At 46.8% G+C, this 12,880-nt stretch overlaps 1 protein-coding gene across 5 annotated transcripts in view; it reads right to left on the bottom strand.

The window, feature by feature from the left end:
• Nucleotides 1-3,247: 3,247 nt before the first annotated feature.
• The window catches only part of RPTOR (regulatory associated protein of MTOR complex 1), a 306,196-nt gene continuing 296,563 nt past the window's right edge, over nt 3,248-12,880 (bottom strand). For 4 of the 5 annotated variants that reach the window (XM_074970550.1, XM_074970552.1, XM_074970553.1 and 1 more), the window contains 4 exons: nt 12,396-12,482; nt 8,634-8,750; nt 7,895-8,024; nt 3,249-6,113 (listed from right to left, as the gene is read on the bottom strand). In XM_074970550.1, the coding sequence (XP_074826651.1) occupies nt 6,045-6,113; nt 7,895-8,024; nt 8,634-8,750; nt 12,396-12,482 (403 nt within the window). In that variant the 3' untranslated portion in view covers nt 3,249-6,044. Of the gene's footprint in view, nt 6,114-7,894; nt 8,025-8,633; nt 8,751-12,395; nt 12,483-12,880 lie in introns of all 5 variants that reach the window. The other variant, XM_074970551.1, reaches the window with a different exon arrangement.

The raw sequence follows: 12,880 nt of genomic DNA, 5'->3' as shown, positions 1-12,880 counted from the left end.
GGCCCATTGGTCTGACCCAATATGCTCACTCTTTCGAGCCATGCTGCTGTCGAAGCCATCTTGGCTCTCATCTCTGTCCCTTTTCCTTTGGTTCCAGGTATCTCTGCGTGCTCAGCTCTTAACACAGCCACCTGACCCCTTCCCTTTCCCCTTTTTCCTCCAGCTTGGGGCCACTGCTCTGCTTCCCTGCAGGGGAGTGGAGGGAAATCTCTTTTCTCTTGGTTGTTGGTCACTAGGTCTTTAAGTCCCAGCCATTGGGACCCTTCTGGATCTTCCATTCACATGTGTAGACTTTATTCAGCTTGTTAATGACTCTAGTCTCCAACCAGGTTGCTATGTGAGTCAAATGCCTCATCCCTTCTCTTCACTCCATTCACAGTGATGCAAAGCCAGTGGGAAACACAGGTGCACACAGGAATCATTAAAAAATTACCAAAATTCCCACATTCATCACAGGCTCAAATAGTTTTACCCTGGACCCCTCTCCGATGAGACAGCTCTTCCATATGGTCAACAGTGTCAAATGCTGCAGAGAGGTCCAGGTGGATGAGAATGGATGTATGCTCTCAATTTGTGGACAGCAGATCCTCCACTGGTGCTGCTCATGGCATCCCTGAGAAGTGATACCTGTTGTCTCTGGCAGCACTCAGCCTGAGTGAGAGACATAACTTCTAAAGCAGTGCCAGTGGAAATGAACTCTTGGTTCTCTGTTCGCTCACAGACCCATTCACCCACCTTCCCTTCCCCCACTGCACCAAGAGGCACCAACGCATGCCCCTGTCTGCTCTCACCTGGGGAATGTGCTGCAGGGGTGCTGTGCAGGGGGTTTCCAGACAGAACAAGTTCTACCTCCACATGCTGAAAACCAGGGAAGTACCCAAGTGAAAGCTATAGGGCCTCCCTTCTTCCTTTCCCTCTGTTAAAGATCCCTTCACATCCACAATGGAGCCCCACAGCCACTCCCATTCCCTTTCTCCTGCTGGAGCTCTTAGGCTTTGCCCCATACCCCTGATGAGCCTGCCACTATTGACTGATCAATGCTGAAACCTAACGTATCCCTATCAAAAGCAACTCAATGACAGTGCCACACTCTTCCCCACAGAGAACCCCAAGTTCACTGAAGCACAGGGTTTGATGGCTCCTTCTTACATGCTCATGGGGAAATGATTAGAAATAGTACAATGCAAATGACAAGGGCCTTTCAACTGTGATCTCAAAAAGCAGAATCATGCCCATTTAGCAGATGGGGAAACTGAGGCACAGCATGACTTGTCCATGGTCACATAGCAAGTCATTGGCAGAATCAGAACCAGAAGCCAGAAAGATAGGAAGTGTGGTCAGAGGCCACCGTGGCTTAACCAGGAATTCTTCAGTGACCTGCATGTAGGGACAAAATTAGAAAGGTCAGGGCACAAAATGAGGCTAAACTAGGTAGGGATATAAAGAGTAACAAGAAAACATTCTACTAATACATGAGAAGTAAGAGGAAGACATGGGACAGGGTAGGCCCATTACTCAATGAGGAGGGAAAGACAACAGAAAGCACAGCAATGGTTGAAGTGTTAAATGCCATTTTTGTTTCAGCTTTCACCAAAAAAGTTAGCAGTGATCAGACAACTAACATAGTGAACATCAGTGTAAACGTGGTAGGATCTGAGTGAAGCTAAAGCAGGAAACAAACAATTAAAGAATTATTTAGACAAGTTAGGGGCTGATTAAATACATCCTAGAATACTTAAGGAACTGGCTTAAGAGAACTCTGAGCCATTAGCAATTAGATTTGAGAACTCATGGAGGACAGGAGAGATCCCAGAGGACTTGAAAAGGGCAAATATAGTACCCATCTATAAAAATGGGAATCAAAACAACCCAGGCAATCATTGACCATTCAGCTTAACTTTGGTACCGGGGAAAGATAATGGAGCAAATAATCCATCTATCTGTAAGCAGCTAGAAGAAAATAAGATGACAAGTTACAGTCCACGTAGATTTGTCAAGAACAAATCATGTCAAACCAACCTAACATCCTTCTTTGACTGGGTAACAAGCCTTATGGGTGGGTGGGTGAAGCAGAAGATGTCATCTATCTCGTCTTTAGTAAGGCTTTTATACTGTCTCACATGACCTTCTCATAAACAAACTATAGAAATATAGCTGAGATGAACTTACTATACAGGTGGGTGCACAAATGGCTGGAAACCACACAGACTAGTTATCAACGGTTCAAAATCAAGCCGCAAGGGCAGACTGAAAGGGGTCCCGCAGGGATCTGTCCTGGGTCTGGTTCTTTTCAATATCTTCATAAATGATTTGGATATTATGATTATGATTTGGCATAGAAAGTACACTTGTAAAGCTTGCAGATGATATCAAGCTGGGAGGGGTTGCAAGCACTTTGGAGGATAAGATTAGAATCCAAATGATCTTGAGAAAATGGAGAAATGGTCTGAATCACATAGGATGAAACTCAATATGGAGAAATGCAACATACTACACTTAGGAAGGAATAATCAATTGCAAAAATACAAAATGGCAAATGACTGCCTAGAGAGTACAGTAGAAAAGGATCTGGGGGCTATATTGGATCACAAACTAAATAAACTAAATGTTGCAAAAAAGCGAACGTCATTCTGGGCTGTATTAGCAGGAGTGTTGTAAGGAAAACATGAGAAGTGACGATCCACTTCAGTCAGCACTGATAAGGCCTCAGCTGGAGTACTGTGTCCAGTTCTGGGCACTACACTTCAGGAAAGATGTGGACAAATTAGAGAAAGTCCAGAGGAGAGCAACTAAAATGATAAACGATCTAGGAAAACATGACCTACGAGGAAAGATTGAAAAAATGGGTTTTTTTACTCTGGAGAAGACAAGGCTGAGGTGGGACATGATAATAATCTTCAAGTACGTAAAAGGTTGTTATAAAGAGGAGAGTGATATATTATTCTCCTTAACCATTGAGGACAGGACAAGAAGCAACACACAAATTTCAGAAAGGGTGGTTTAGGTTGGACATTAGGAAAAACTTCCTAACTGTCAGGGTGGTTAAGCACTGGAACAAATTACCTAGAGAGGTTATGGGTTCTCAGTCACTGGAGATTTTTAACAATAGGTTAGACAAACACCTGTCAGGGATAGTCTAGATAATATTTAATCCTGCCTCAGTGCAGGGACTGGGCTAGATGACATATTGAGGTCCCTTCCAGCCCTACATTTCTATGATTTTCTCCCCACCCTACACAGCCCGTTTTCCTGCTCTCAAGACTAGGCAACACTAACTCCTCCCATTCATTACAATAAAACGACCTGACCACAGGCTGTTTCTGCATTTATACTTTATTAACCATTTATTGTTTGTATTTATTTTACTCTCACATTACAATCTCGGAGTTTATTTTTTTTAATATCTTTTTTATTTTTGTAAAATAAATAGAGATAAGTGAACTTTTAGGTAGGATGCTCTCCAGAGCCTTGGTTAAACTTCATGATTGAATTTTTGCATCAGACCTGTGAAAACAGAGCCCAGACACGCACACACGCTTAGATGAAAGCTCAACAGGCCGAGTCAGTTAAAAACCATACTCCTGGCTGCAGAGGCTGGGAGGGCGTTCAGGGAATGCTGGTATGAAGACAAAGCAGCTTCCCACAATGCACCTTTGCATTTTGCCAGGTATCGCTTGTTCTTTAAACAAATCCACTGATTGAGGTTAAAAATCTATGGTGTTTGTAAATAGTGCATGTTAGTCAGTTATCTGCAAATCCCAACCTCTGTCTCAATGCTGGCCAGCATGCCGGTCCTTGGCCATTCCCTGAGCTCAGAGCCACACGCAGAGGGACAGGCATGGTAATCAGAAGGTGGAGACTGGTACCACTGTAACAGACACTGGGGCAAGTAAATCTGTGTGTAACAGCAGCTCAATGGGCCACCAAGAGAGGCAATTTTTTTTTAAACTCATCACTAACTTTTGGAAGTCCACATTGTAGAAAAACACAGAGGTTTAGGTAAAACAGCAGCTCCTCCAGATTTCCTTCCATCGCTTTCGATTCAGCATCCTGTGAGGTGGCCCGTAGATCACCCGAGGGTACAGAAGGCTGCAGCTGTGCTTGTGAGTGGGGGGAGTGCCCCAGCTGGGGTACCTGCCTCAGTCCCCTCAGCTCAAGCCACCTTGCAACAGGAATACTTTGAGATTTGCAGACAGCAGCGTTTTACTATTTGACTTTTAACGGCAGAGCACAATAGTATCCTGGGTGATTCTGATGCCATGGCATTGCCTGGCTGCATTCAGGCTGCGTGAATGCTGAATGAGCATCTCCGGAAGCAAAATGCTCTGGCATGTTACGTGCAGCGACATGGTCAGCCATCCCCAGCTGAGTTCAGTGGGGGAGGTGAAGCTACTGCCCACAACAAAAAGCAACAATGTTGTTCATTTCTTTTCTCATTAACACTACTGTCATTGACTTAGGTATCTCTGCTGGCCTGTGAGTAACGGTGATGCCAGAACCAGAATGGAGAGAGTTTTCCTAGATTTGGATAGCTTAGCATCATCATTGTTACTTTACAGGGTTTTGTTCTTCCCGCCCAGCTGATTCACATCTAGACAGTACTTTACTGGGGAAATGCTCCCTTCAGCTTTGCCACCTCCTTCCCCAAATCAATCTCCAGACACATTATGGATTCCAAGGGACAGGAATCTTCATTACCAACAGGCATGAAAGGAGTGGGAGAGGGTATTAGCTTTCCCTAGAGATTGGGGACAAGATGGTCTTGCACAAGGCAGAAGGATCTGCTGTTGGCCCCTCTCCCTCCAGGACGGCAGTGATTCTCTTGTGATCAGAACATACACATGGATGCCCAGATGTGACAACACACAAGGACATGCCAATGCAATGCGTATCTGCCTGGGTTCACACAGACACATACAAATATGCCCAGATGCATATACACCAAGGTGCATGCAAATGCACATGTATACAGCTGGGTGCATACAGTCACGTATGAGAAAATGTTCACGTCCATTAGCTAGCCGAATATTAGCACTTCTGAGCAAAAGGAAAGCCTATGGTTTAAGGCAGGGCTACAACAAGCCCTCTCCCTGTCTGCAGTTGTCAGGACATCTCATGTGCTTTGGGGGCGTTACTGTGGGCAAAGGGACAGCGACTCCTGAAACAATGGAGTGAATAAGATGAAGTCTTTCACCCCATTCATCTGCACTGACATACGAAGGTGCCCATGAACAGAAAGTAGTGACATCAGTGACGATCCAATTTCCTTAGGGCACAGAGGATGTTGCTCATTTTCTTGGTTCTCCTCCATCTGGATGCAGAGCTATATGGCCTGTCAGTGTTCCACACTGCTCCTATTCTCCTTACCTGCAACCACCTTCCCTCTTCCTCCTCGCTGCCTTGCACGCTCATCCGCTCGCTCTGTCTGTACTTCCACTGGAGAAGGAACACGAGAGAGGGAGGCCAGCAAGCACAGCAGATGATTTCCTGTCTCCCTTCTCTCTGTTACAGACAGATTTCTCAAGACTAGGTGTGATATTCTGCAGGCGGCCAGCTGGGATCCTGTTGTCTGCCAGAGGGACTGCTCTTTGGCACAGGATACGTAACAGAGGGGTCACTTGGTAGGGTGAGAAAGCATGGAGCTGTAGGTGAGTCCTGACTTCATTCCTTAAGTTACCTAGACCCCCATGAAACAAAGGAACAAAGACTCAAATAAAAAGCCCCTCACAAAGGTATTGTCTCATCCAGTCCTTTGGAGCTTTGGAACCATGTTTGTAACAGAAGCAACCATTGAAAACAAAAAAGAAATGTTCCTTTTCTGTAGTTTTTAGAGGTTACGGCTGAAATGAAAACAGGAGATTGTCTCTCTTTCCACCTCTCCAAGTCATCAGTAGCTGAGTCAGAAGAAAAAAATATGTTCAGGTTATGGGTGGCAGCAGCAGCAGCCAACACTAAACATTCACGTCGATCATTTCTCTATCTACATTACAGGTGAGACATGGCCCTGCCCGCTGGGACTCTCCCTTTCTCCAGTGAGGCTGCTGTTATCTGATCCGCTTTTCCACCGAGTACACTGAGATGTAGTAGTCATTGCTTCCAACTGCCAGGTGAGGCTGTGGGACAGAGAGCAAACAAGTGAAATATGCAGGAGTCATGGGGGGAGGGAAAAAGAAAAGAAAGGGGCAAGGCAATTTGGGCTACAAGATACAAATCAGCCCAGGTGGCGAGTCTCAGCATTCTGAGCAATGCTGGCCAGATGCTAGGGAACTCCTAGCTGGGTCTGCCATGGTAGCTACAACAGACTGTTTCCTCCACCTGTCCCAGGCTATGTCATTGTTTGCCACTGTTTCAGCTGAGGGCAAAAATTATGGTGGCCATTAGCTGCCAACTTCTACTATAATTCTTCTAAATGATCAGAAATGTGTTTGTTACAAACAATCCCCTGGATTGAAAACTAGCACACTTGTCTATCGAGAACCCCAGGAGCAATTCCAGGCTTCGAAGAGACCAGGACTAGAGGGTTTCTTTGTTTGCTTATTTTAAAGGAGACAAAATTCAGACTTGCTAACCCCCTCTTCCCAGCACCCAAAACTTTCATCTGGTGTTTGACTTCTTGCAGGGTGATTTCCCACTGCAAAGGAGCAGCAGACAGATGCACAAGCTCCCCTTTATGGCCTTCCTCCTCAGGATGTAAAATGCACATCCAGAGAAACCACTACCCCAGTCCTCCCCACCCCGCCCCCAGATCGGAGGGCCAAAAGCATGTTACATCATAGCTCTCCTTCCTCTCACTGCTCTCTCCACTGCTTCAGGCTCTTCATCAAATGCCACTGTCCTTTCTCGTTAAATGTAAACCACTTATGCCCTGACCCTTCAAGGTTCCAACATGACTGCCTCATTTAACTTTCACCTGCTCCCTATTCCCCATCCACCTACTTTCTGCTCCTCCTTCTATCTCCCTCACCTATTCCCATCTCCAGCCGTCTCAGGCCATACTGCAAATGTGTGACATCTCCTAATTAAACAACTACCAGACACCCTCATTCCCCTCTTTCTAAAGAACAGTGCAGAGCCACCTGCTCTGCGACACATTCCCATTGCAAGACCTCTCTCCACCCTGTTTTGTTCTGAATTTTAAGAACTCTCGCCTTTAGATTGTGCAGGAACGCTTACATTTTCAGCAGGTTTTTTTACCGCACAGTCCCATGTACACCTACAGTGTTATATGGTGGTAAGGTGGGTTCGGTCTACATTGCTGAGACAGCAGCCACTTCCGAGGCATTTGGTGATGGTATCAGTTTTAGAGGAAGAGCAACAGAATAAAGAGGTGCTCCGTAATCTGGGCTAAATTTTGGCTTGTCTCATGTGTATGTGCTGGTGGAGAGAGCTGGCTCCTGTAGAGCAGGATGGTGGTGCTCACCTAAGTCCTAGGCTGACACACCTTACAGAACAGCTCTGGCATAAGCTGCCATGAGCAAAAAGCTAAATCAAAAGGCAGTTCCAGAGCGAAGTGAAAAAATGGGCAGGCAACCAGTGAGCAAAAATGGCTCTGAAGTTTGGAATCCTGTTCTAGCCCTCAGTGGGCATTTCTGCACCTTAATAAACTGCTGCGCACTTTGGTGCAACGGGCCGTATTTGCCCCGGAGGTTCGGCCCCGGAGCAGCATGCGCTGCTGTTGGGATAGGATTGCACTGCACTGACAGAGCAGGGTGGCTTCCTGGACGGAAGCAGCTAGGTTGCAGGTTAGGGACTAAGGTGCACTTGTGTTGGGCAAGACTGTGCAGCAGCCTCCTGTACAAGGGGAGGTCTTTAGTCATTGTGACCAGCCCCTTTTTTACAGAACTTCACTCAGAACTGCGAAAAAAAATTGCGAAGTGAAAAAGAAAATACAGACCCAATGAGGATGGAAAGCCAGGCAGCTGATGGCTCCGACTCTCTGTCCCATAAATCCATCATAGTATTTGATATTGTTGATCAGCTCTCCATTCCCATTGTAGATTGCAGTGAACTGATTCATCGAGCCACTGGAAGGAAGAGAGATCACCATATACTCACCACATTCTGACAATACTCTTCATTTCTACATAAAGGGTTTTCTACTCACTGCTGCTTGGCTATGGAGACGGGAGTCATTTATAAAGCAAAAGTGTGTACCATGCGTTCTTATAAGCAAAGAGATTGGTTTTAATCCATGCTGCAGCAGCCTCAGCACAGAGAGATTTATAGACAGGCTCGAACTGAGGATCTACCCGTTCTGCTGTAAATTCAAGATGTAAAATATATAGAGCCAATGAAAGTGCATGTTCCCCTAAGGTGGTTTTCCCACAGCTACCATGGCACCGTGACCGTGAAGTGGATGCTGGGGCCCCCCTCTCAGCCCTGCCATACACCTGCTGCCTTCGGGTAGGGAGTCTGACACACTGAGAACTGGCAACACCCTGCACCATCACTCTGAGTCACCAGTGCAAAGGTTTCAACAACACACAAAAGGGTTAAAATACCTGAACTGCACACATGGGAATGAAGCGGCACTGGTCATAGCAAAGGGGAAAAAGAGACATGAATGGTATTTGTAATGATGGATTTCGTCTCTCTTTGTTCCACAGAGGAGGTGGGATGGGGTCAGAACCTACCATGCAAACAGATTGGCCTGTGGGTGAATGTCCAGGGCGGTCAGACCTTTGACTATCTGAAGAACCTTCACAGACTCTGGCATCCTGGGGTCGAAGAAACGGACATCTCCATTCACACTATCAACAGAGGAGGTTCACAACATTAGACTCTGTCCCACGGGAAGTGCAGCCTCAAAAGCCCCAGAGAAAAGGCCACTCACTTCCCTGTGAACAGACCACCATGACACACGGCAGAGCCGTAACTGGGCATTTTAGTGCCCGGGGCAAGCAAGCCTACTTGCGCCACCTACAGTTTTATTCTGTCATTTCTCTGCCCCCGCGGCTTTGCGCCCTGGGCAGCTGCACTGCCCGGGTTATGGCGCTGACAGGACTACACCCGAGGAGAGATTCAGCCCAGTACCACCTCTCCCCGTCTACGTCCCGCATTGTGACCTTATCCACCCCAGCATCATTTGTTTCCAGTAGGATCCACAGTAGGCTAGATGCTGTACACACACAGAAAGGAAAGAATGTTCACTGTCCCGAAGAGTGACTGCTATCTTACCCCACCCCCACCGACATGACGAAAGTGCTTCCACTGGTATGTCGCACGCAGTACAACAAGCCGTGTATGAGGCCCCAGTTCCTTTTCCTCCGTCCCGTGTGACTGCTACATTCCAGCAGCAGGCAGTAATCCAAGGGGCTCCTATGGAACTGCCCATTCTGCCAGTTATTTGGTCTCTGGTCCATAAGTCCCCTGCTGTTCAGAGTACCCTTTGGAGCAGATGTCAGCAAATGCTGATTAACAGCTTGTATCTTCTAAGGGTTGATCAGGCAAAGCTACCAGTGCAGAACAGAACTGGCCCTAGATACGGCCAACAGGGTAAGGCAGCAACAAGGAAAAGATTCATGACTGCTCTGACCCAGTGAAACAGACACCAGGGGATGAGATAAGCAAGATTTAAACTGAATAACAGCAGGTTCTAACTAGTATGAGGATGTCAGACTCCACTGGGTCTAATGCTGCTGAGAGGCCCAGTGATAATCAATAGAGACAGCGATCCTGAACCAGCAGTAATTAGAAGGACACTGGTCACCTTTAACACAGCTGTTTCTGAACTGTGGAGCTTATGTAAAGACGACTGAAACTTCATAGAAAGATCAGTCTGCACAAGGGGGGGCTGGAGTATTTCAAGGAACTAGCCCAGCCCCAAACAATGGGATTTTGAGATCAGATGAAAATTTAAAAACTCGGTTGCTGATTATTCCTTAAGCAGAAGGGTTATTAAAGCTAGATTACTTTATAGGCACAGGTGGCTCTCTGTACCTGACATGCTGTTCCCCACCCCCTCCCCACAATTGACATATTTTCTCCACAATTAAGCACAATTAGGAAGTGAGTCTAAGGCACAGCTAGCCGGGCCTACCTCTTGCAATGCTCTATGAATCTGTAAAGCTGAGATTTTGGAGTAAGAATCCTTAAAGGGCTACTAGATACTAGGACAATCTAATCATGGCACTAGCGGTTAGATCAAAATGGCTGGACAAAGGGCCACATGACTATCCAGCCTAGGTGTCATGATCCCTTTAGCCGTATGAGTGAGCTTCCCCAGGTGATCTGGTTACAATGGTCAATTCTAGGTTATAAACTCATTCTCTCATGCTTTTTGATCCAGATGAGGGTCCTCTAGGATTTCGCTGGGTAATTATTGCCAGCATTGCCGATTTAGTGACTTTTTGGTTTCCCTAGTGAGAAAATAAGTGTCCAAGTGACCAGTGATAAATCTAGCGACTGTCACTGCCAATCACCGTACCATGCAGAGAAAGATGTCACCAATATGTATAGTAACAAAATCATTCACAAACAGCTCAAGTGTTAATAAAATCCATTCCATGCTCTTTTTACTACATTGTGTTGCACACCAAGTCAATGTCGTTACGTCTCAATTGAGCACGTCCTCGGAAGGAATCGCATTCCAGGGCTGCTTGTGCGGAGATTGCTACAACCTGCAGGCGAGGAAATCAAGTCTGTGGAGGCTAATTAAATACTCTGCTAAAGCCAGGCGCACGTTGGAGAGAGCAGCACATTTGCCAGGGCTTGTTTTTATCCAAATGTTCTTTCTCGCCGCTCTGTAGTAGGCAGCACACCCTGTGATGCAGGGTAAGATGGCTAATGAAGCGGGCTGGGCGGGGGAGGCAGGTTAGCTAGCGAGGAGAGCCGTACGGACGGAAGGTGGGGTGGGATGAGACAGGGCCAGGGCCCCAATGGAACGGGGGGCACCGTGCCTCCAGGGATGAAGCCCTTACTACAGGATCAAAGGCGGAGCTAGCTTGATTTCAATTCTCCTTTACTCCTTCCCCTGGCTTGGCCTGGGGTTAGCTGCCCAGCTGTTTTCAGAAATCAAACCCTGGAAGTGCGGGGAAGGGGTCCAGCGAGCGGATTTTTGTTTTTAAATCTACTTTCTTGACTCTCTGCAGCACCAAGCTCAGGCCAAGCGAATGCCCTCTTCCCCCTGGCTCTGGGCCCTCCCTTTCGCTAACCTGCTGGCTCAAATCCAGGCTGGCAAGAAAGGGAGGCTCAGCTGACATTAACCAACCCCAGCCGTACTGGGCTGCAGTGTACAGAACGCCCTTCCCAGTGACCAGAAGGCTGCAGTTTCCTTCCCAATGAGCAGAGGGCGCCCTCCTGATGACGACGGTGTACTGGTGTAGTTGCTCCTGGCGCGCAATAAAATGTAGTAAGAGCATGGAATGGATTTTATTAACACTATTGAGATGCTTGTGAATGATTTTGTGACTACACTCGTGTGTGTGTGTGTGTGTGTGTGTGGAGTTGGCAACACAAATGTCTGAGGCACTTCAGGAAATAGTTATACTGGAACCAGTTGCTGGTGAGAATTCTTTTATAAAAGCCACTCTTCATGGATACCGTAGTTATTCTGAGCCCAAAGGCATTCCTTTCTGGAGAGGCAATGAACTGCAGGATGGCTTGTTTGACCACAGTCCAGTTGCTTTGGGATGGGGGACCAGACCTTTTCTCCTGTCTTTCTGACACTGCTGAGGAGGATGTGGTGGAGAGGAAGCGAGGCATGCAAGGCAGTGATGCCGACCTGGCTCCCTGGGATTGCTGAGGGAGATTATGAGGAAGATTAAAAACTCTAACACAGGAGAACTACAAATCTGGCAGCTGCACCATCTAAGCCCCTTTCTAAAAATCGTGATAAATTTTGCCACTCTATCCCCTGCCTCCGGAAAGCATTACGTCCTGGAGAATTAGGTTCTGTTTTCATTCTGTAAACAAGGAAGAAGAGCATCTCTGTAGACAAACTGCATCTTTGTGACTGTAAATTGTATTCTGCTGTCCCTTTAACAGGCAAATAAATATCGGCTGCTCTCCACACAGTATTTACTGAGCAGCAGAAATGTCTTTATGTGTAGAAAATTGCTATATGGTGAAGTAATCCAGCACAGCAATATGCCCAGAGGATGCAGAGTGAACGTCCTCCCTTCTTACGTCCTCTCTCCTAGGACCCCCACAAGGCCATTTGTAATAAGGAAGCAGAAACAGAGCATACAATGTCTCCTTGAGCCCCCTCATTCACTTCCAGGTAGGCTACAGGTTTCTTTCCTTCTCCTTCCCTTCCCTCACCAAGTTTTGGAGCAGGAGTTAACTGCTGAGCTGAAATGCCAAAGTGCAGAGCTTTACCTTCTTTGGTGTTGACATATCAGTGACCAATTTTTAAAGGGAGGGGAAAATGTCTCCAATATTCAAGACCCTTTTACCTGACACTCATGATGTTGCCTTCAGGATGTTTCTGCAAATATGCTTTCACGACCCAGGCTGTGTGCTCCCGGTAGGTCATGACGCGGCTGAGGAGCAAGCAGAGAAAGGGGAAACTTTTTGGAAGGAAGACAGAGGAAATCTGAGGAGGCACAGTGAGCTCCTCTAATATCTGCAGCTGGAGCTCTGCAGCTAGGGACCTTCTGAGTCCTGCTGGTTGAAATCACGGAGGTGAAGAAAAGGGCCATTCCTTCTCACACCTCTGGCCTTTGTTAGCAAATCTGGGGGCTTAATGATGCAGGACATGATCCTTGTCACTAGGCAGGGAAGTACCACAGAGCTCCGAGTCAGCTGAGAAAATCCCTGAACCAACAGGCAAGGTTGCTGAGGTGGGATAATATTAATGAGCGGGACTGGGCACACAGGTACCATAACGAAGGCTATAAAGGGCTCACTGAAACATTACAAATTCTTTCAGTGACGCATT

Source organism: Natator depressus, chromosome 14 (assembly GCF_965152275.1).
Source record: "Natator depressus isolate rNatDep1 chromosome 14, rNatDep2.hap1, whole genome shotgun sequence".
Lineage (NCBI taxonomy): Eukaryota > Metazoa > Chordata > Testudines > Cheloniidae > Natator > Natator depressus.
The sequence above is the reverse complement of the archived record's forward strand: the minus strand, read 5'-3'. Positions and strand labels throughout refer to the sequence as shown.